General features: G+C 44.4%; 1 protein-coding gene across 2 annotated transcripts in view; it reads right to left on the bottom strand.

The window, feature by feature from the left end:
• The window catches only part of Tspan14 (tetraspanin 14), a 55,936-nt gene that overhangs the window by 8,698 nt on the left and 22,944 nt on the right, over nucleotides 1-24,294 (bottom strand). Inside the window, exons 2-5 of one of the 2 annotated variants that reach the window (XM_026406658.2) lie at nucleotides 18,921-19,018; nucleotides 3,940-3,990; nucleotides 2,238-2,384; nucleotides 535-705 (exon numbers count right to left, since the gene is read on the bottom strand). In XM_026406658.2, coding sequence (XP_026262443.1) covers nucleotides 535-705; nucleotides 2,238-2,384; nucleotides 3,940-3,990; nucleotides 18,921-19,001 — 450 coding nt within the window. In that variant the 5' untranslated portion in view covers nucleotides 19,002-19,018. Of the gene's footprint in view, nucleotides 1-534; nucleotides 706-2,237; nucleotides 2,385-3,939; nucleotides 3,991-7,262; nucleotides 7,322-18,920; nucleotides 19,019-24,294 lie in introns of those variants that run through there. The other variant, XM_077798716.1, reaches the window with a different exon arrangement.

The following is a 24,294-nucleotide window of genomic DNA, read 5'->3' as shown; positions in this document are numbered from 1 at the left end:
CTGAGGAAGCTTCCTCTAGGCAGCTCTGCCCTTCTCAAACAGGAAGGGGAAAAGGTCCCAGAGAGGAAGGGGACAGGAATAGCTTTAAGTGGTGAGTCATGAGCTTAGGGAGTAGGAGCTCTGCCTCCCCTGCCCCCAATACCCACAGGGCTCAAGGTCCCAGGGACAACTGGCTGCCAGAGTGGCTGTTGGGCAAGGCTGGGGAGACCTTAGCCACAAAGGGGGAGGGTAGTGAGGGCTGAGATTCTAGAAGTGGGTGGCCTTGGTACAGTTGGAATTGCCTGCCCAATACAAATAGTGGGTGGGGAGGCACAGGAAGAGAGAGCCTGGCCGGGCCACATGAACAGCAGAGACAAACTGACCAGAGGCAGTACACACTCCACAACCTCCCTACTGCCTGCCACGCTGCAGGGAGAAACATAGCAAGGAGAGAAGGTTTGTGTCCCCTAGCCTTGACTGTCGAGCTGCACAGACTTGACTTAAGGCAGGAAAGTGCAGGTGCTACCACGGAACCCACCAGGAGATAGTGCTTACAGCTTTCTGAAGGGAGTCGATGAGGTTCTGCAGGTCGATGTCGTCCCGGTAGGATCTGATGTTGCTCTCAAAGAACTCCCGGAACCGATCCCTTACCCAGTCCTGGAACAAGAAGGCCAGCACAGCCACAGCCAGCTCCAGGAAGAAGATGAGCACGATGGCACCACAGAACTGCATGGAGACAAGGGCAGTGCAGGAGTTACCACATCTACCAGGCTGGTCCTATACACCCATTTGACCCAAAACCACTACCTGCTGCAGAACATGAGCTGTCACAGACCCCAGGTCAGCCTGGGAATCCTGCGTTAGTAGCAGGGGGCTTCATCTCACCCGTAAAGGGGGATGGTTGATCACTAACCACGTCATCCACTGCAACACTGCTAACAGTGAATGAGTGAAAAAAGATGAGAGGGCTCCAGGCCAACGTGCCAGTCACTGTTATGAAGCAGCCCTCCTCCCTCAAAAGAAGGAAACCGTAATAGGGAGTGAATGGCTGTCCTACCCACAAGGTTGTCAGCTCCTCTGGGACAAAGTCTGGGCCCAGACATTACCTGACCACTCTCCACACATACACAATCATCCAAATTTCTAGAAATCGGATTTATCACCCCAACCTTAAGGATGAAGAAAGTGAGGCTCACTCAGGTACATAGCTTGTCTGCAGTCACGTAACTCACACAGGACATCTAGTTCCCTGGCAGTCTTACCACTCTGGAGGCACCAATGTTATCAGTACCCACTCTGTATGTGAGCATGATAGTCACATACAGACCTTTCCTGAGATATGTCTGTGACAGGCCACAAATAGTGGTGGCATTCTACAAGGCCCCTCTGCAGCCATAGGTTCATATCCACCTCTGTCACCAGAGACTTTCAGTGTGTAAAGCCTGTGTTCTCACAGACACAAAGACCACTAAACAGCTTTAACACCACTGACAAATTTGGAGGAGCCTTTCAAAGCAAGATGGAGAAGTACCAGCATGTAGGCATAGGAACATGCATGTACACAGGCCCTCCAAATGTACTCCCTGTTCCCATGGAAGCAAGATACTAAACATAGTATTTTTAAGAGGGAAAAAATAGAAAAAAAATGTGTGCTTTGCTTTTTAAATTAAGCCCAGGAAAGAGAAAGCTTGACCTAATAAACTCAACAAATAATATATTGTAAAAAACCTTAATGTGTTTTCCCCACCAGGTGCTATTTAATTTTAACTGAATGCATTTAAAAATGAATTTGTATCTAAATATAAAACTAAACTCTTAGTAACTCGCAGTTCTACTAGGAAATTAAAGATTCTACATTGCACATCCAACAGATTCACAACCCTGGAGGAGGGAAATGATTTCTTAATGTTACTGACAACATCTTTTGATCTTAGCCAGGAAGGGCAAAGGTGAGAAGCAAACAAACAATTCCTCCAGAACTTCTGAGAGGAGATAAAACAAAGAGGGGGAGTGGAGCTGCTTCTAAGCACTTCCTCCCACCAGGAGCTGAAAACCAGAGGAGCTCCACTTCTCCCGGGGAAAGGAACCAGCTCATCTGGATTTTTTTTTTTCCCTAAAATCTTACCACTCAATGAGGCAGTAGGGTACAAAGTGACTCACACCAGGTAACATATAGGCCGTCCTAGCTGAGCCAGTACCCCTACCCCCCATTACCCGTACCTCTGTTACATCCCACCCCCATCTCTGGGGCCACTCACAAACTTGAGCAGGCAGATGTTCTCCCGTAGGGCCCCCACACAGCCAGCGAACCCCAGTGTGAACATCACCACGCCCACCATCAGGACCAGCACCACGGGGTCTATTCCATGTAGCCGAGTCACTTTGGTGAGGTCAGACAGTACACCCTGAAAAAGGCAGAGAAAGAAGGGTAGCATCAGTCTTGAAGGGGACTCAAGGGGACTCTAGCTGGGCTGTCCAGAGACCTGCCTCTCAGGGCTCAATCCTATCATTAAAAGCCAGGCAGAATATGGCCCTGACTACCCGCTGAGAGGCACATCAGGCGAACAGCTTCTTGACCACCTCAGTCCTGAGACCCTCACAGGAGGGTCACAACCTCCTGGTCTCCACTGAAGCTCAGTTCCTGGGAGGCAGACCCAAGACTTCCTTTATGGTCTATTGGGTATCTCTGATGGGTCCACTGGAAAGCAAAATGCTGTGGTTGACTGTCCAAAGCAGCCTCAGAATGAACATTCTGTGGAAAATACACCTAGCAAGGGAAGAGGTGTGGCAGTGCTGCCTACAGAATTACCTGAGATAGTGAAGGTGCTGTGTACCTGCACTGTCCAAATTGGTAACAACCGTTTCTGGGTGCTTGGAATGTGGCTAGGGACACTTAAGAATTTTCATTTGTGTTTAATTTCAATTAAATAGAAACACATAGTCATATGTGGCTAGTGTGACCCACAATGACACAGTAATTCTGTGAGACTCAAAGGAGAATGAAGAAGAGGACAGCCAGACCAGGTGCTCGGCCTAGTGCAGACAGCTAGCTAAGCAAACTGCTGCAGTCCCAGAGGTGGCCACACAGTGGCACTACAAGTCACAGGTTGCACTGGCTTCCAGGTCAGTGGGGCAAAGGGACACTGCACTGTAGTTCTTGCCCTGTTAGGGTTCACAGGCTACCCTGAAGGTATCCAAACCCAAGGGCAGGACTCATCCAGTTCCTAAGGCTAAGGCAGGAAATCCCATAAACCTAAGTGCTCCTGTCTCCTCCAGGAAACAAAGGCAGTTTCCACTGAAGGAACAGAGGGCTCTTTCACCTAGCTTCTCTCTCTACCTCCCTTGGTGCCCTGGCAGGGATTTCCGCCCTCTTCACCTCCCCAGCACCAAACTGCCATGGACAAAGACAACACCACAGCTCCACCTGCTCTTTATCCTTGCAGACCGTTACATACTGGTCTCTTTTTCTCACCTCTCTCACAGGCTTGGCAAAGAGGTCCAAAGATACCTAAAGGCCTGCTCCCACCACACAGGGTGCCTGAGGGCACGCAACCAAGCCCTGCTCCTGTTCTCAAGACTTCTGTAGGCTAGGACAAGAGCTCCAGGAATAAACACAACTGTGTTTGGGACTTGCTCACTTGCCCTAGAAGCATACAGGGTCAGGCAGGCAAACCCAAGGCCCACTCTGGGCATAGCTGCAGGCAAGCCCAGGGCCACTCCGGGCTGCTGCAAACAGAAATTTCTCCACATTCACAAAGCTCAGAAAAAACCCAAAACCTAACTGTTCCAGCACTGACTACCCCTCCCTGCACTGCCCAAGGCAGAGCCAGCCTCAGGAGGGTTCTGTGGATCTTTACTTTGCACAGGAAATGTTCCTTGTCAAGAAACAGACAGGAGGAGGGGATAATTCAAGCAGAATGAATCTAGTTTTGGTCTCCTGGTACTCAGGGTTCTACCTACCTTTTCACTCCATGCCCAGAGTCCAACTCCAAGGAAGACAACTCCAGCCAACTGAGCAGGAACAGTGGGGAGAGAGAGAGAGAAGAAATGTTAGATCAGAAGCCAGCACCATAAACATGCTTCTCACAGCAAAGACCACATGCTAGTCAGGATGCTCCTGGCTCCCAACCAAGATCCTAGGCCCTTCTGGGCGTGGTGGCACACACCTATAACCCTAACAGCTCTGGAGGCTGAAGCAGAAGAATCGCAAGTTCAAGGCCAGCTTCAGCAATTCAGCAAGGCCCTAACCAGTTTAAAGAGACCCTATCTCAAATTAAAAAATAAACAGTGCTGGGGATATAGCTCAGTGGTAAAATGCCCCTGAGTGGTTCAATCTCCAGTAGAAAAAAAAAAATCCTTAACCCTGCAGATGACAGGGGCCTCTACCCCAGGAAAAGGACAAGGAGGCTCTGCAGATAACTGGCTTGTACTCCTGAATGTATGACAAACTCTTCCAACACCAGATGGCCCCACAACCCAGAGAAGAGATAAAGGCCTCAGGGCAGACTAGGTCGTACAGAGACTGTGCAGTCAAGCTCTACCCTGTTCCTTCTATATTCTGCCACACCTACCCCCACCCAAGTTCATTTCAGGGCACTCTCAGTGTGTAAGAGGACTTTGTGCCCCAGGAGCATTAGAGGTTTCCAGTGTAGATGGGGGCATGGAGAGCAAAGCCCAGCACCAAGTACGCTCCCCACCTCAGGCCTCCAGCACTGTATTCAAACTCAGCCATAAGCTACCCAGGCCAGCTGCTGGCCAGAGTTGAGCCCCCTCCCCAGGGTACTTACATGTAGCACAAAGTACACATGTGCTCAGGAGGTGCTGGGTTACTAGCTAATGAATTAAAATAAGCCTGCATTAAGCAATGACCTCACTCAGAAGAAAAGCACCCCAGTCTCCCACCTGCAGGAACCCACTAGGGCTAAGCTGCTCTCTGGGCCAAGAGAATGGAGCCCACCCAAATGCACCACACAGGTTTCTGAACCAGGGAGAATCTGCCATATAAAAGGAAAATACATCATGATCTGTGCAAATGAAGCTGCCTCCTGTTTTTTCTATTAACTACTTTATACCACACCGGCATTGCACTGCCATTTATTAGTATCTCACAATAAATAACAGGGCTAGATTTCTCTATGACTCTCATCTTTCCAAAGTTTATTCTCAAGCTTCAAGCTATTTCTGCCGTTTTATTCAATACTAGACCCAGGTGGCTGGAAAGGGAAGGCAGGCCCTTTAATGAAAGCCCCAGGAGGTCTCAGCCTCTTCCAGATCATAGATCATTTTTTAGAAAATGCACACACTCCCAATATTCTGCAAAGAATATTAGAGGGTGGTTCACAGCTTCTAGTGGTTGGTTCCCACAGTGTTCTGTAAACCCCAACCCCTGCATTTTATAAAGCAGAATACTGGGGTCCAGAGAGTTCAAAACCAAAATGGCAGGTAGTGAGGAGAAGGACCCCATCCCAAGCTCAGTTCATTCATTCATTTGTTCCTCACTCACTGGTTCAAATATTCATCGAGTACATCCTAGGTGCTGCACTCCACCAGCAGGCCAGCGGGCTGCTGGTGCTTATGCTCCTGTGGGCTCATCCTTGCTCCTTTCTACCACACCACCCCACTCCACCTCACACCAATTTCCTAATTGATATCTTTGTTTTTCTTGATGAGTGCATGATCATTTCCTCCACTTCCCAGGAGTTTCAAAATGCTATGAGAAGTAAACCCCCAAGTGACTGGTAATCCTACAACTCCTCAAGGTTCTCAATACATACTTACCTCTTGCCAAAGCTGGAGCTAGTCTTTAATCCCACCTTATCTGACCTTATGGAAGGTGAGATCAAGTCAGTCATTTCTCCTGCAACTATTTCCCTGCATACGTAGCTTCAGGAATACCAAGGCAAAGGGTTGTCTCCCTCACTGACTCCACACCAAGCAGTAGAGAAGCTCACAGCTCAGTTCTAGGTCCTTTGCCCTGCCTTGAGTTTGCTAGGTGATCTCATGATTGCCACAACACTAAATGCTGTCCAACACACTGCCAACTCACCAATACAGACCAGAATAGCCACTTCTCTAAGTCACGCAGCTCAGGGTCTCCTTGACTTGTCCACCTGAAAGATCTGATAAGATTCCAATCGAAAAAACGTCCTCAATGTCTCCTGGATCTCCCCAGCCCTGCTCTGCTCCTCCCCAACTCCTCACCTTCTCCTTAAAGGGTACCACTGTCTGTTCCTCTGTTTAAGAGAAAACCTTGACTTCGTGCTTAATGCTTCTTTCTCCCTTGCCCAGTATTCAACTCACTATTGACCCTCTGCTGGTTTTACCTTCAAAACACATAATACATCCGACCAGTTTTCCTCTGTGCTCCCACCTGTCTGTTGTCTGGATCCTGCAGGGGTTTCCTCCCAGGCCTCCAAGCAACTAGAATGACCCTTTGAAAAATACAACTGCCCCTCAGAAATTGAGAGAAACTGGTTCCAGGAACCTCTGTGGATACCAAAATGATCATGCCCAGGCCTCCCATATAAAATGGTGCAGTATTTGCAAATAACCTGTGCACATCCTCCCATATACTTCAAATCATCTCAGATTACTTATAATGCCTAATACAACATAAATTCTGTATAAATAGCTGTTATAATGTTTAGGAAATACTACAAAAAAAAATGTTTACATGTTCAGTATCGACACAGATTTAAAAAAAAAAAAAAAAAAAAGCTTTTATCCAAGATTGGCTTTCACAGATGTAGAGCTGGCAGATACCAAAGGACAACTTTAAGATTACATGGCTCCCCACCTTGAAACTCTCCAATGACTTCCCTTCAGACCTGGAATAAAATTCAAACTCTGCCACGACCTACACAGGGCTGTGCCCCAGGCTTCAGCCCACATCCCAGCAACACATTCCTCCTGCCCATCACCCCCACTGCAGCCCTGCTCCCCACCACCCTGGCATCCTGGCTGTTTCCTGAACTCACTCCCTGCTCAGAGCCTTGAAACTGTTCCCTCTGCCTAGAATGTTCTTTGTCCATATCCATTCCTGGCTTCTTCCTCATTTCTTTCAGGCAGGTCTCCTCAAATTTCACCTCTTCAGAGATGCTACCTTTACCATCATATGTAGAACAGCTCCCTGTCCATCACTTGGAAATCTCCTTTTGCCTGATTTACTTTATTGCACTGAACCTAGATCAGATAGGCTGTCTGTGCTGTTCAGGGGTGTATCCCAGCAACATGGAGAAGGACCTGGCATGCAGGTGCAGAACAGGCCCTTGTAAGAACCTTACCAGGCTGCAAGGATAGGCAGTCCCAGCCGGTGGTGCTTCTGGCTCTCCTCCCAGGCACACTTGTGGAAATCATCTACTTCAAAGAGCCAAGAAAGAACCCAGCCTGGCCCAGGTTTATGGTGTAGCCCTAAACAGGGGCATCAGCTGAGAATCAGAGCAGAACAGAGCCTGTTGGCCGACTAGCACTATCCCCCATCCAGTGTTCCCAACAGACTTTCCCAGCCCTGCTTTCTGCAAAGTCCACCCAGCTTCCAGTGACATGTGGACCAGTGAATGAAGTCAGCCTTGAAATACTCAACTGACAGCCATGCAGACCTCCCCTTTCCTGATCTCTGCATTCACTGATCTCACAGTTCACTCCTCACCCCATGTTCTGCATCTATTTTTCCCCATAGTAAGACCAGCCTCAGCTCCACCTATATGTCTATGTCTTGCTGAAGTCATACTGAGGTGCTGTTTGAATTCTTCCTCCAGGTGACTAAACTGATGCAAGGAAGCTTGCACAGCTAACACACACAAAGGACAAGTCCTCCAGAAAGATCCTCAACTCTCCGTAACAGATGCCAGCATTTACTGCTGATCTACCTGCTCAGGTCTGGATCCTGCAGGGGTTTCCTCATAGGCCTCCAAGAAACTAGAATCATCCTTTGAAAATACAACTGCCCCTCAGAAATTGAGAGAAACTGGTTCCAGGAACCTCTGTGGATACCAAAATCCTCATGCCCAAGCTGTGCTGGGGCAGGCAGCTCCTGTTCATGGCTGCTCCAGTCATCACTGTTTTCCAAGGCTCCCTAGGAAAGCCAAAGAGGAGCCCGGTCCCCATCACTGCAGCACAGTTCTCCTTCCCCGCACAATGACCAGGCTCTAAGAGTAAGAGCTTGTTTTTTTTGTTTGTTTGTTTGTTTCGTTTTCCCCATTTTGTTTTAGAGGAAGAACTAAAGTTAACTCACATAAGAAAGATGGGAACTTAGGGGTCACATGTCAGATCATGGGTTCAATGAATACTGGCCCAAAGCTGAAACTTTGTGGACCAACAATCATGATCCTTGAACTCTGGAGCAGATTATGTGGGTCTGGGCTCGGTCTTGTTCCCTAGCTGCTAACCTTCTGGGAGCAATGGCTCTGCTGGGTGACCCCCAGTCTCAGAGCAGCCTTCTTTGTTCTTCTTACATGATCCAATTGAATCTCCTCAAGTAGGGATCCAACTCCAATCAAGCCCAAAGTGAGTCCAACCTTCAGTCTGCTTGGATCACTGGACACATATACTGCTATGGTCACCAGGCCTATAGCCCCACCCTTTCCTTCACACCATGTTAAACACTTAAACACCAAAGGAGACCTTCTACATACTCCAACACTGCTCTTATCACCTTCATTTATCAGATGGAAAGCTCAGACACAGAGCAACTTGGTCAATTGTTCAAGGTCACAGAACTAGTTGGTGCTACTTAAGAACCAAATCTAAGTGTCTCTGACCCTGATAATATGTGATTTCAGAACTGACAGTCACATGGGAGACCAGTGGTATGATGCCACAGAGAGGCATTTGGGCTTTGCAACTTCAAAGAAACAAAACATAGCTATGTGATGAGGAGGCCCCTATTAAAGAAGTCTTTGTTCCAACCAGGGCAGATGGTAAGGGAGCAGGGCTTCTTTAGGGATCATCAAAACATTCAGAATTGACCTTTCCTCCTTAGCCAAAGGCCCATATCATAGAAGTAAGAGGTCTGCTTGTGGGTGCTCTGGGCTGGTACACTCCTTCCTTGTCCTATAAACTACAATTCCTTCACCACCTAAGGAAGCCTGTGGCAGTTTACTCAAGAGGGATCCAGTCCCAGCAGAAGTATAAACAGCTGGCCAGGCCCTGCTGGCCTGGAAGAGACAATTCCAACTCCAAGTAGTCAAAAGCAGCCTCTTACCCAGGATTTAATGAACTTAGTCCTTGCAAGATTTCCTTTAAGCACGTGTGAAAGCACTTAGACAACTCCTGCAGGCCCCAGAGGCCTTTCCTCATCAGGCTTAAAGAGAACCACCAACAACAGGGCAACAGGACTCTGTCCTCTGGCCCCTGGTTCTTGCACAACCCTGTTGCTGACTCAGTCTAACATTCACAGAGTCCCTTCCTTCCCCTGGGCCTCCTATGGGTGTCTCAGAGATAACGGAAGGAAACACAAGGCTGAGATACCAAAAGATGGGGTGGTTCAGAGCAGTGCTGAACTAATGGCATAGGCCAGTGTGCTCTGAGTCTCGTCTCTGCTCTGGAATATCCTAGCAACAGGACCACATGCACTTCTAGGAATTTCTCTGAGCCTCATTTCCTCTACACAACAAGGATGACCCTTTCCTTGATCATAGGAAGGTTGTAGGTTTTAGCCTCCTGTGGCATGCTTACCCTGGGGCAGAGCTCAGCTGAAGAAGCCTGGTCTCCAAGGTGCAGGCAGAGCAGAGGAATCGAAGATCCTTCAGAGCAACATCACAAGCACCTAATGCACTAAAGACACTGAGTCCCACCCCAGCAGCTTCCGCCCTAGTCTCTGTCCCAAGTTGAGGTCTTTCTTTCCAGATACACCTGCTTCATTGGGCTTCTGGAGATAACAGAAATGCATAGCTCAGGGATGGGGCTTTCTGGAGGCTTTCACATGAGACAGGGAAAGATGATGGAAGAAAACAGGGCGGAGAGTGAGTGGAAGAAGCTAGAACTGAGCCTCTGTTCTGTCCTAACATACTCTTTAGCTTTGAGCAAGCCATCCCTCTCTCCTGGGGCTCAGTTTGCCTATCTGAAAAATGAGCAAAGAACCTAAGCACCTCCACTAAGCCTTGCACCCCTTAATCTTTCCAGGTGCAAAGCCCCTGGTCTTGGTACTCTCCAAAATAGGGAATCACGAGTTCAGGCCTGGTAAACACCAGAAATCCTTGTTGCTTCTTGAAATGCCAATGAATCAATTGAATTAGAGGCCAGAAAGGTTGCCAGAGGACACGGACCCCAAATCCAAACTCAACTCTGAAAGCCTAGTGGGCTGAGGGAGGATTCATGAGATATTCATCAAGGTTAGAAGGCCTTGCCCCTCAAGACTGGGGCCACTCTGAGCTCTAAACAGAGCAGGGAATCTCCCTTTCAAAGTAGTCTCGTATTAGATGAATTCTGAACTAAGCCACTTCTCAGAGGGAGTTTGGAAGTTTTGAAAACCAGAATGAAGACTGGAGCTCAGCTTCCTCATTATAGGGGGAAACATGCCCAGGAAGGAGATGCCTTGCCTGGGCCACAAAGCTTATCACACACCAGCATTTCCTCTTGCCGGAAGGGTGGGTCTGACAACAAGAAACACATGCCCTTTCAGTGAACCCATGTGAGGGTCCCAAAGAGAAAGGGCAAGGACTGGGCAGAGGGATCCAGAGGCAGTTTCCACAGCTGACTCTGTGACCTCTGATAACACAGAGCTGGTTCCACCAAGCCCCACCCAGGAATCTGTCAAGGAAGGAAGGCAAGGGGATAGTCATCCAAGGGAGGCTACAGGCAGCGCCACAGGAAAGCGGGTGGAGGGAACCTCCACCCCAGTTGCTGCCATCACTGTCATAGATCATAGTGATTAACAGTGGGTGGAAACCCAAGACTCCAAACCAGGGCCAAAAAGTAAATGCTCACTGCTTTGTGTGCTGGATGATCTCTGTTGCAAGCACTCAACTCTGCTGTTACAGTGGGAAAACAGTCAAAGACAAATAAATGAACTGACATGGCTGTGTTCCAATAAAATGATATGTGCAAAATAGGCGGAAGACCAGGTTTGACCTGCAAGCCATGGTGTGCCAAGCCCAGCACTAATCTATCACATTAAAGCCATCTGGACCTAGAGATGAAAGACAGGATTTCCTTTAACTCAGCCATATGAAGCCTGGGATACCCCCATATACTGGTGTCCAGATTTTATATTACATTAACAGATAACTTAAAACTATAAATAACCCAAAATGACATGTTTCTACAATTAAATGTTACACAATAAGAACAAACTGTCTACAACTACATATTAACAGCAGAAATGAAACTCACATATTTAACAAAAGATTTCAGACACAAAAGTCTTCAAATGATTAATGGAAGAATATTTGGGTGGATAAACTCAGCATCTAATCAAAAGGTACTAGATAGAATAAAAATGTGATCTACATACAACAAGGAAAAAATCAGTAAATATGAGACAGGAATGACAGAGAAGATGGAATTAGCAAGACAAAGACTTTAAAATATATATTTTACATATGTTTATAGATCTAAAGAAAAATATAAAAATGATAAGGAGAGAAACAGATATTTAAAAAGACACAAATGGAACTAGTACAAGAAATAGAAAATATAACATGAGAAGTATTCACTGGATGCATTTAACAACCAATTAAACCCTGAAAAAGAAGAGATACGTGGATTTGAAGACAAAGCAAATGTATGGACTAAAGGAAAGAAGGAAAAACAAGAAAAACTAAACACAATCTCCACTGTCTACAGGACAACACCCAGAAAAGAAGGGAGGGAGGGAGCACATTTGAAAAAATAATGATCAGAATATTCCCAGATTTGATAAAATGACATCCTCTAAAATCCCAAAGGTCTAATGAACCTCAAACAGATTAAACACAAAGAAAACTACACTGTACAATACAATACAATATAGTAGAAAAGAGAAACTTTTTTTTAAATACTGGGGATTGAACACTGGGCACTCTATCACTGAACTATATCCCCAGAACTTTTGTTTTGTTTGTTTGTTTGTTTGTTTTTTTGAGAGCAGGAGTCACTAAGTTACCCAGGCTATCCTTGAATTTTCAATACTACTGCCTCAACCTCCCGTCCCAAGTAGCTGGGGTTAAAAGAGTGCACCACTATGTCTGGCTAAGAGAAACTTCTGAAACAAACCTGAGGGTGGGGAAAGATAAACTACATGTACAATATGCATCTACAAAATATTTTAACCAAATGAAGTGAAAACATATCAAAATGTGTGGGATGCACAAAATATACAGCTTCAAACTCTTATACTAGAAAACAAGAGAAATTCAAACCAGTGATTTAATCTTCTACCTTCAAAGGCTAAGAAAAAAGCAAAATAGTTCCAAATAGAGGTGAGAAATAATAAATAAATGAACAGCAGTCAATGAACTGGAAATAGATGGTGGTCATGGTTGGATAAGAATATGAATGTGCTTAGTGCCAATGAACTTAAAAATGGTTACAAGGATAAACTTTTTGTTATGTATATTTTAGTTTTTGAAAAATAAAAGTAAAAAATAATTACAAAAGATTTTTTTAAATCAATGGAATTAAAAACATTTAAAAATCACCTAACATTTTTTGTATTTGTTCTAATTAGTTATACATTGACAGTAGAATGCATTTTGACATATCATACATAAATAGAGTATAGCTTCTCATTATTCTGGTTGTACACGATGTAGAGTTACACTGGTCATGTAATCATATAAGCTGATAATGTCTGATTCATTCTACTATCTTTTAAGAAATCAAAGATAAAAGAGTTGAGTCTAATTTATGGCAAGGGGATGCAGACTGATGGTCACCTGGGGAAGGGGTGTAGAGGAAGGGACTGCAGAAGACACAAAGGAAGCTTCTGGAGTGACAGAAATATTTCACATCTTCATTTTGATGATGGTGGTTGTATGGCCCACTGAATTGTCATCAAACTGTACACACACGTACCAGGTTACTTCACCTTGAAAATACCCTGTGAGTGTTCAATAACCATATGACCCGGCAAGAATCTTGGTGCATCCTGGATATCCCTTGCTCCGTGATCCCTACTCTGCTTCATTCAGGCCTGTGTGAGGAGGGCAGGGGCTACAGCCCTGCAGAGATCCAGCACCCTTGGCTATGCCTCAAGTTCCCCTGGTGACTCTGAGTAGTCCTTGCCCTTTGCCTTGGCAAGGCTCAGTATAAAAACACACACATCTACCTACACCCAAAGATAAGGCAGTCTATTTTCCTGTGAATTGGAGCAGGCTTTCTGAAAAAGTAATTTTGACTCTATAAGTATGTCAGGCAGGTCAAATCACTGTATACACCTTCTGACCCACTTAATGTCACTCCTGGGAATCTATCCTGGCAAACGACTTCCCTCCTTTCCCCAAAAGGAAGAATTCTGTATTGTAAAAAAATAATCACTACATCCTTATCTAGGATTGGGAAAAAAAACTGAAAACAACCTAAAAGTCCAATATGGGATTCTCTAAAACAAATTTAATCACAAAGACTATGTCACAACCAAGAATGTTCTACACCAGGTGATGCTGCTGTGAAAATGCAGACCTCAAGAAAGGGAGGATTCTGCTCAATAGGACATGAAACCACGAGAGCCTCAGACAGGAGCGGGTGGAGCAGGGGGAATGCAGTAATCCTTGGCTGCCTTGTTGAGCCTTCTTGAACCTCATGCAATAATAAAAGTTTATTATATAATACTTGGAGAGAAATAGGTACCACATCTTCTCAGTAGTGAAGACAAGAATATTCTTAAAATACTACACTTGGGGGACCAGGGGAGGAAGGAGAGAAAGGAGAGGGAAAGTACTGGAAATGAAACTGACCAAATCACGTTGTGTGCATGTATGAATATGTAACAACACATCCTACTAATACATATATTATCCTACTAATACATATATTAATGTACCAATAATATACTAATAAATTTAAAAAAACACTATACAGAGGGCCATACATGGTCCCTCCAGCACATACTTCTCCCAGCTTCCCTCCCTCTGCAAGCCAAAGTGAGGTTTTTAAAAAAATTTTAAAAATTTTTAAATTGTGCTAAAATATACGATATGAGTGTGGATTTCAGTGGTATTAAATAGATGACAGTCTGGTGCAACCATCACCACCATCCATCCACAGAATTCATTTCACATAACTGAAAGTCTGTACCATCAAATAGTAACTCTTTGCTATGCTTGAATGTGTTCCCTGAAATTGATGTGCTGGAAGCTCACTACCCAAGGCAGCAGTGTTGAGAGTCAGGACCTTTAGGAATGGTTAGGTTAATTCATTATCACCAGAATGGGTTTGTTACAAAAACAAGTTCTGCTAGTCTTGCCCTCTTTCTTGCCTATGTGATGCCTCTGCCCTGTTGTGAGGCAGCAAGATGGCCCTCAACAGATGCGTGGGTTTCTTGACTTCTAGAACCATGAGGCAAATAAACGTCTCTTTTCAATAAGTACCCAGCTTGTGGTAATTTGTTAGAGCAGCACAAATGGACTCAGACACTCCCCCATTCTCTCTCCCACACTCCTTGGCAACCAACATTCCACTTTCTCTATGATTTTTGACTACTCCAGGTAACATAAGTAGAATCATACGTTTGTCTTTTAAGTGGAATCAATTTGTCTTTTTGCATCTGGCTTATTTCACTTAACATAATGTACCCAAAGTTCACCTATATTAAGAATGAATAAGACACTATGGCATGTATGTGCCACATTTTATTTACCTAATCACCAAAGGATACTTGGGCTGTTTCCACCTTTGGCTATGGTGAATAATGCTGCTATGAATGTGGGTATACACATCTCTCTTCAACATCCTGCTTTCAATTCTTTTGAGTCTATACCCAGAACTGAAATTTTAGATCACATGGTGATTCCATTTTTAATTTCATGAGGAGCTACTATATTGCTTTCCATCACAGCTGCACCATTTTACATCCTTGCCAACAGTGGACAAGGGCACCAAATTTTCTGCATCCTTCCCAGCATTTATTTTGGGTTGTTTTGGGTTGTTTGGGGGTTTTTTGTTCTTTTTTTTTTTTTTCTTAAAGAACAGACATAGATGCGAAGTGGTATCTCACTGTGATTTTGATTTTTCATTTCCCTGAGCTGAAGATTTTGCACTGCAAACAAGTCTAGCCTAACTAAACTACAATTTAAAAAGTAAAAAATGCTCATACTCTCAAAATGCTATTGTTGGGCCAGGTGTTGCGGTGCATGCCCATAAATCCAATGATTCAGGAAGGTGAGACAGGCACATCACAAGTTTGAGGCCAACCTGGGCAACTTAGCAAGACGCTGTCTCAAAATAAAATCCAGAAAGAGCTAGGAATGCAGCTCTAGAGAATTCCTCTAGAGAATTCCTCAGCAAAACCAGGAAAGCTCAAATTCTTTGTGGAAGAGTACCCCTAGGTGCATTATCTAGTGCAGTTAAAACAAGCAAACAAACAAACAAACAAAAAAAACTATTTTGGCTAGAAGCAATTTTTCCTATCCCTATGATAAGACCCCTCAGGAAGCCCAGCTCATTCTCACTATGTGAAACATGAAATTCAGAACAGAAGAGAGACATCAGTGGCATCCGTGTTTCTTACCCCAATCATGTATTAATGTTTCCTGGGAAATCTCAGCTCCAAAGTCAAAAAAGAGCTAACAAAAATTGTTGGAGTGCTATAGGCGTTTATCTTTAAAGAAAATTATTGTGAAAATAATGCTCAATGGGGGCAAACTGCTAAATTAAAGCTTGCATTTGTCATATCACCTAGAACTGGCTGCAGAAACAACAGGCTGCCTTCTGCATATTCATCCCCACCTGCTGAGCAATCCTCCTCCTCCACTGCTCACCTCAATCATCAAAACAAAACAAGTACCAACACTGTGCAAAATCATCTATCCAGACTTTGCTTCAAAATAATCCAAAGAGTGGGTGGGGGAAACAAATGAAATTAAGATCAGCTATGAGTGGATAATTTTGAAGCCCGATGATGGGAATGTAAGGCTCATTACATTTTTCTATTTTTGTATTTCTCACCATTTCAAAAAAGAAAATTTCTCTAAAGAGATATACCATTTGAAACATTTCTGCAACCATATGAGACAGACAGCAAGCAGCCGAGAACAATGTTTCACAACAAGAACACCAGGCTTATCAAAGACAACTAGTTTCAGTGAAGAGTCCAGACTGGCACCCTGGTGCCCAGAGTAGCCTGACATCCTCCTTTCTGCTCCATGAGCTTAACTCATGTGCATCTCAATTCTCAGGCCTTACTCCACACTGCACAGAGGAAGATGGCAAATCCCAGCCAGGACCTAGCAAGGAGGGTCAGGGCAGCTTGGGCCTGACCAACGTGACCAGTCTCCCACCTGTATTTCCCAACCAGGCTCTCATTTCCTGCTTCTGGTTTTTCCCTGCTGTTCAGCCCCAGTGCACACTAACTGAAAAATGATTAACTCTCAACAGCACACATTGCCAGTTCTGCAAAACCCTGATAACACTACAATGCCCTTCAACCACTACTCGGACTTGCTGCAATCCTGAATTCATGAACTCTGCTATTTGAATTTACTGCTATAATGTGAGAGTAGGCAAGTGAGTACAGCTCCCCAGGAGCCAAGAATCTGTTCTAAAAAAGTTCCTGAAGAAACAGAGATGACCAGGGCCCTCAGCCACAGCAGCTTGAGGACAGCTCTGCTCTAGCTACAAAAATCTGGATGACAGTCTGAGGTGAAGGAAGAACAGCCAGCAGGGGTGAAGCCAGTGCTCCAGTGTATCAAGTGTTAAGCTGTCTATAGCCCAGGTGGCCTTCTATCATTCACCTGACCTGGAGAAGTGGGGGAACAGGCCAGGTGGGTCCAGAGGTTTCCCTCCAGACAGGGAGCAATGCAGGTCTGGGAAGCCACACATGATGTGGACAAGGCACAGTTCTCCCATTACGAGGGACCCACAGGAACAACAGTTGCAAGGTCCAGCAATGTCCTATTTCAGGAGCAGTGATGGCACTGTTTGTGAAAGGCTATTCTAAGCACAGCAAATGACCTGGGGTCAAAGGCCAAGCCATTGGATCCCCCCTGTCAATGGCCAAGCCATTGGATCCCCCCGTCAATGGCCAAGCCATTGGATCTCCAGAATAGAACACACTGAGATGAATTCCCAGGAGATGATGATATAAAATAATATTGAAAAGCTGGGAAGTCTTAGTGAGTCTGCCTAGTTTTCAAAAGTTCCAGTCCAAATAGGAACCACCAAATCCACAGATACTGTGCTAGTTAGCTTTCCATTGATGCAACAAATACCTGAGATAATCAGTTCATAAAGAGAAAAGGTTTATTTTGACTCACAAATTTGAAGATTTTAGTCCATGATTTTTGGCCCATTGTTCTGGAGCCTGTGGTCAGAAGCGGCACATCATGGAGGCAGTATATGGCAAAATCATTCACCTACCAGCCAGAATGCAAAAGAAAGAAACAAGAAGAGACCAGGTCCCACTAACTCCTTCAGGGGCACCCCTCAATAACCTAATACCTCCACTAGGCCCTACCTGTGGAACAGCACCTAGGCTAGGGATCAAGCTTATAACACATGGGACTTTGCAATCTAAACTTTCAAGAGCTCAACTACAACAAATACTAATGGTTGCAACCATTAAAAGGCTTATGGTTTAAAAGCATTTTTAATTATCATGTCCCTTATTGTTCTCCTGTTCCTCTTTGGACCAATTCTACTGCAAGACACACATGATGTATCTCAACTCTTTCACCATCTCCAGCCAGTGACCAATTTTTCTTCTTCTCTTTAAGGCAAGAGTCCTTTAAAGAACTACCAAGAGTCTCAGTTTCACTCCTTCACTTTCTGCTGGCTCCTTTGGCCAACTCCAGCTGAGTTTCTATCACCGCCCCCACTCTCACCCAGAGTACAGTGTCTCCAATCAAGGTCACCAACCACCTCTACGGTGTCCAAGCCACTGCCAGTTTTCAGTCCTCATCCTGCACCACCTCGATGAGACATAGCTGACTGTTCCTTTCTACTTCAGAGACTTCTATAACATGAGCTCTCCTGGTCTCCCTTTCACTTTAGTCCATCCATTCAGCCAATTCTGCATGGATTTTCTCCTCCACCCAGCCTCTGGCACCCCAGGATTCAATATTCCAAATATCCCTCTCCTCGGTCAACATGCTCACTTGTTTTGATGTTCTTCTTAGCCTACTCCTTCCTCTGATAATGACCTCCACCACGATTACTGACAAAGAAAACTGACATACACTGTGCTCCCTCTCACCCATGCTTGACTCCAGTCACATGGCCTTCTTTTGATCTTTGCAACTGCTATTATCTCTGCCTGGAGCTTTTTTCCCCCAGACTCCCATTTGGCTGTTCCTTCACTAATATTCATTGCAGGGGCTGTGGTCCACTCCTGAAGTCCCAACTATCTGGAAGGCTGAGGCAAGAGAATATTGAGTTTGAGGCTAGATCTCAGCCCCCAAGTCACCTCCTCAGAATGCTCTTCCCTAGCCACCCCAGCCAAGGAGCTTCTCCCTGCCTGCTTTCTAATGCCAAGCAGGCTAATCCTGCTCTTGGTAAACCATAAGCATCACACAGTCAAATGCACATTGAATTTGAATTGAATTGACAAGTACCATACTGTCTTCATTTCACTGGGAGCCTTCTGAGGGCAGGAAAGATAGCACCTGGGCCAGAGCTCCAAGCCTTCCTGAAACCCAAGGCTGAGTTAGGGGCCCTTAATCCAGCTTTCAATCACCTTGACTCACCCATCACATTTGCTGGTTCCAGAGCCTCACCTAGGCAGGGCTTGGCAATCAAACATATGCACAGAATCATGATTTATTCATGAAGGACTGCACAAGAAAATATGATTGTTCTCCTATACTTACCCAGAAGACGATGTTGTAGCTGAAGAGGAGGTACTTGTACCAGCAGCTGACCTCGGCATTCGAGTATCTGTAATAGTGCATCTTCTGAGAAGCAGGACCTGCAAAGAGACAGCAACTGATGAGAGCGCAGGTTTAGTGTTAAGGCATCTGCCCAAAACCTGCTCCCCAAGAAAAGAAAAAAGTTGAGGCTCATACAGATTCCAGAAATCTCGGAATTGTTTCTCTTTTGTCCTTTTGCTAGTCCAAGCACAGTCTACTACTAATATCAGCTATGTATGAGGTAAAAATCAGATTAGGTTGGCTTTTGAAAACAAACAAAATTAGGAGGAAATGTTTAAAGAATGGAAAAATAACAATTTTTAAAACGTCTTTTAAGTCCCTGGAGTTCTGCTTGGAATCATCCCAAACATTCAGCTCATCACCTCACGATTGGCTATTGATTTTTCCACTTCATGCTAAGGAAACAGGAGTTCAGAAAGGTCATGTGACTTGCCCAAGGACAAGAGAGCAATAATAGATCTAACATCTGCACCAAGAGCAGCTGACTCCACACTCCATATCCTTCCACACTCCAGAGCCAACCAAAGAAATGAGGAATCAGAGCCTGACCACGAAGAGTCACATTTGGGAAGAGGAAATGAAAGGTTAGGCAGGTTTGCATGATCCAACTACAACCAATACATAAAGCCAGAACTAAGGTTCCATATTCATTTACCTATTATCTTCCCAAGCTCAGCCTGCACAGAGGTGAAGGCCCAGCACCCTGACCTGGGTAGAAAGACCCCGACAACCCATAGCTGCCAGCATTTGCCTCCACCCCTTCTTCTCTGCCTTCTCCCTATGACCAACCACAGCTTTGGCTTCTTGGGGCTTATAATAAAGCTTAGACTATACAACCCCTGTGGGAACATCTTGTGACCTACATTTTGAAGGGTGGTGACTGCTGATTTTATCTGAGTCCATTCCCCAAAGTCTGTCACAATCATACAAAAGGGGGGATGGTCCCAAGGGAAAACTCTGAAAAAACACCTATACTTTTTTCCTTTTTGAACCCCAGTGATAATCCAGGTGATCCCTAAATTCCTCTACCATCCTCTGGTGGGGAGTGGTGGGAAAGGTGAAAATCTCTGCTGCCAAAGCAAGGCTTATGCTGGGGAAGGAGAGGATGTCTAAGCTAACATTCAGGGTCAGGATCTGAAGCTCACAGAGCAAAGCTCCCTCCCCAGCCCCCTGTTCACCTCCCACCTTCCCAGAGTAAGGGGAAGCCAGCTAGAACAGGGATCAGGGCCAGAACAACAAGGCCAGTGAGGACACAACCCATCCCCAATAGATAGTAAGAAATCAGCACCTGCCACCTTTGTATATTGTGTGAAGAATGACAACTTTCAAATTCTTACATGGCAGAAGCCATGGAAGCCCTGCCACTTTGCTGAGACAATGGTGCAGAGAAGGGACAAGGAAGCACGTTCCTCTGGAAGCGGATCGACCTCTCAGTCAACCCTCCTAAGGTATGGAACCGAGAGGCTGTCTAGAGCCCACCATTCATTCACCCTGCTCTCGCCTTCCCAGGAGAGATGGAAGAGAGGTAAACGCCCTGTTGGAAGAATCCAGTCTGTCTGACCTCAAAACCTAGCCAGGAAGGTGCCAACCACCCAGCAGCCCTGTTTCCTACCCTCCTACCACCAAAAAAGAATGCTTCCACAAAACTGCCCTGTAAGAATGAGGCACAGCCATCCCAGTGCCCAAGGACTCTGTGATAAGGACACACCCTTGAGAGGCTAGAACATAGCTAGACACATGTGAGGTGCTGCAGGAAGAAACACAAGGATCTCAGGTAGAGACAGAGGCATCTGTAGCAGGATGGCCTGACCCTAACAAGGCTTTCCCTCCTGGGGCCTTGGTATCTCCAACTAAAACAGGGTTTTTATTGACTAGTCCCTGATACCACTAGAGTGATGACCCCAGCTGGAACCAAGATCATTTATTCCAAATACAGATTACAGCACTTCTCACCCCACAGCCCAATTCAGTTAAGTAGGTCTTGGTTGGGCCTTGAGTCTGCATTATTGACAAGTTCCTCAGAAAACAGGGACATACTTCCAGACATGTGGCCAGAGGACCAGGTATCAGCTTGGGTAGGGGCTGCAGTTGCTTTGGGGATCCTCTGAAAGTAAAAGAGCCTTGTTGGTTGGGGTACAGCACACAGACTGAGGATCAGGAGAGGAAAACTCCTTGCAGACAATTAACTACCCAAAGAAACTAATATCCATCTGTTTTTGTATCACCGATTATAGAGCCCCAAAGCACTGGGGATTTTTGTTTTTGTATGGGAATATTTGGTGGTAGACTATAGATGGATTCAGACATGTAGGGAAAAAATTAAACCTAAAACTTGATTAAGTTTATCACAAAAAAAACAGCAAACTCAGCTGAAAATGTACCACAAGGCAGGAAAATAGTGGTAGAAACTGTATCTTTTTTTTTTTTTTTAAACCTACAAGACAATCCTGTTCCTTGGAATGCAAAATGTACCCTCTTCTTTGAGGTTCCTGGAGAAGGCTGAAAGGCAGATGGCCCTTCCCTTCCCAGAGCTGGCCTTAAAGACATGGAAGGCGAAAGAGCTGTTCAAACATAGTACCCAAATGTTTAGGAATCCTAGAAAGTGCCCTTTTGCCACCAGAAAGTGCCCTTTAGCCAACCAAACCAGAATCCCCCCTCTCTCCCTGACTGTAGTTCCATAAAGAAACTACTAATATATTAACAAATAAACCAATTCAGTTTGGGTGACTCATCCCTGTTCCGCTTGCCCAGGGTCTTTGAGACATGATTATTCTATGGTGACACAGGGAATCTCACCCTTAAGGACCCTTATCTCCTACAAGTTCATCCAGTTCAGTATGGAGAACAGATGCCCCACAGGGAACCTCACAGAGTTGCAAACAGCAGGGAGACTCATGCTGTGGAGCATGGAGATTCTCCTTCCACAGGGCACCTGGCTTCTCTCCCCACCTGCTTTACTCTCTTCATCCCACAAACCACACAACCAAACAAGAAATAACTGCTCGCACAGATGCTGGGGCCCAAAGCCAAGTCAGAGAATCCCAACAGCCAGACTTAACCCAAAATGACTTCAAGTGAACATGGTCATTGGCATCTCACCTTATCTGCTAACCAAGTCATACTGAAGGAAAGCAGAACTTGGCCCTCTATTAGTGATGTGTCCATTAACACCTATATCATTTACCTTAAAGTACACACACACACACACACACACACACAAGACTAAGCATATTGGCTTCCTACAAGTAGATGGACAAACTTTTCCAAAACTAATTACCACCCCAGCAGAGAAGAATCCAAAATCTACTTTGTGTGCATATAAAACAATTATTAATACCTCAAACTGTCTCAATTCCAAGAACTTATTAATAAAAAAATATTTATATAGCAAATACAAGGCACATGTTTGTCATTTCATCAACTTCTCAAAACAGGGTCAAAGGTAGAATTATTTAATAATGTTGAGACAACATATCAGCAATCTGAGGAGAGTTAAATAAGCATGTCTTGGAAAACAGAGTATCTCAGTAGGTCCATGTTAATCATCTTTTTTAAATAAACGTGGGTTCCTCTTCTTTTTGTAGTTAGAGATGAACAGAATGCCTTTATTTTATTTGTTTATTTTTATGTAGTGCTGAGGATGGAACCCAGTACCTCACACATGCTAGGCAAGCGCTCTGCCACTGAGCCACAACCCCAGCTTAATCATCCTTTTTTTAAAACAGTATTTGGAATTTAATCCAGGGTTTCATACGTGTAAGGCAAGCTCTCTCCCACTGAATTACACTCAGCCCTTTCTATTTTACCTTGAGACAAGGTCTCTCTAAGTTTCCCAGGCTGGCCTTGAATTTGCCATCCTCCTGCCTCAGACTGAGAAGCTGAAATTATAGGCATGTGTCATTATCCCTGGCCTCATTTTCTGAGGCAACAGGGAAAAAGTACAAGACTACTCAAAATTCCCATATGATTAAAAGAAACTTTAAAATAATAAAGGATACAAATAATAAGTGATATGCAGCTGTAGCACTTATGACATAGGATAAATACAACACATAAACATTGATACTAAATAAAACAAGACTCCAGTTTTAAGTAAACAATGGATACAAACATTATGAAATGGAAAATCAATATAATTAACAGATAAAAATAATGTCACTGGAAATTTTAATTTTTAATTTTTTTTGCAGGCTAGGGATTGAAACAATGGCCTTGAACATGTGAAACAAGTGCTCTACCGCTGAGCTATATTCCCCCAGCTGGAAATAAAATTTAAACAATATCCAGAGATACTATTTCACACTTCTTAATTTAACAAGATAACCACCACTATTGCTGGCAAGCATGTTTGTATCTTGTTGGCAGCAGAGAGATCTGTTACTACCCTTCCATTTAACACCCCCAAAATCTGGTCATACCCTTAAACCAATAAATTCATGACCAAGAATATACCTCATGAAAATAAACCATGAGAAAGAATACACACTATGAAATGTGAACATCACAGTTTGCATGATGGAGCAAATTTGTAAGCACATGGGTAAAAAAGGCCAAAGTGGAATACAGGAGCTTGAAAATGGGTGCATGGTGTGTGGCCTTTAGGTGATTTTCCAAAAAGGTTTCCACTATCACCCTTACCATTTCCTCCCTGGTGTTATAAATGTAAATAGAAGCGACTGCTAGGGTAGGCAGGGTGGGTGGTGACAAGCCCTGCAGTCATCATAAACAGGGCTCCTGTCTACTTCTGTTATATTAAGCTGTATCATTCCTCCCCACTGTCCATTTGTAATTTGAAAAGTAGCACATGCTCAACTGTAAAATATTTGATCAATTCAGAAGTGTGAAAAGTGAACTGGCAATGAGAACCCATTCCAACATGGCTTTCTAACTGTTTGACCACAGCTCACAATATGAAATACATTTCATGGGTTGAGGATGACTAATTTCAGTGTAGAACATTTGGGATTGGAGCTTTCATATCACCAAAAAAAAAAAAAAAAAAAAAAAAAAAAAAAAAAAAAAAAAAACCAGAAAGCAAAGCAAAGCAAAATGAAATACGTAATACATTTGACAAAAAGTAATCCAGTGTGCACAAATTTGCATGCACAAATTTAAAATGATTTTCCTGAAATAATACTTCCTCTTTTCACATGCTGTGCATTTTAGATTTGCTCTTATTTAAATTTTTATCAAAATTATATCTACATATAATCTAAGAACTAACTATTGTAAAAACTGTGCTGAGAAAAACAGTAGACCCTAGCCCCACCCCTAAGTTAGGCCTCCTCTCCTAAGGACATTCAACTTCTAAATG

This window comes from Urocitellus parryii, chromosome 5 (genome assembly GCF_045843805.1).
Source record: "Urocitellus parryii isolate mUroPar1 chromosome 5, mUroPar1.hap1, whole genome shotgun sequence".
NCBI classification, from domain to species: Eukaryota; Metazoa; Chordata; class Mammalia; order Rodentia; family Sciuridae; genus Urocitellus; species Urocitellus parryii.
The sequence above is the reverse complement of the archived record's forward strand: the minus strand, read 5'-3'. Positions and strand labels throughout refer to the sequence as shown.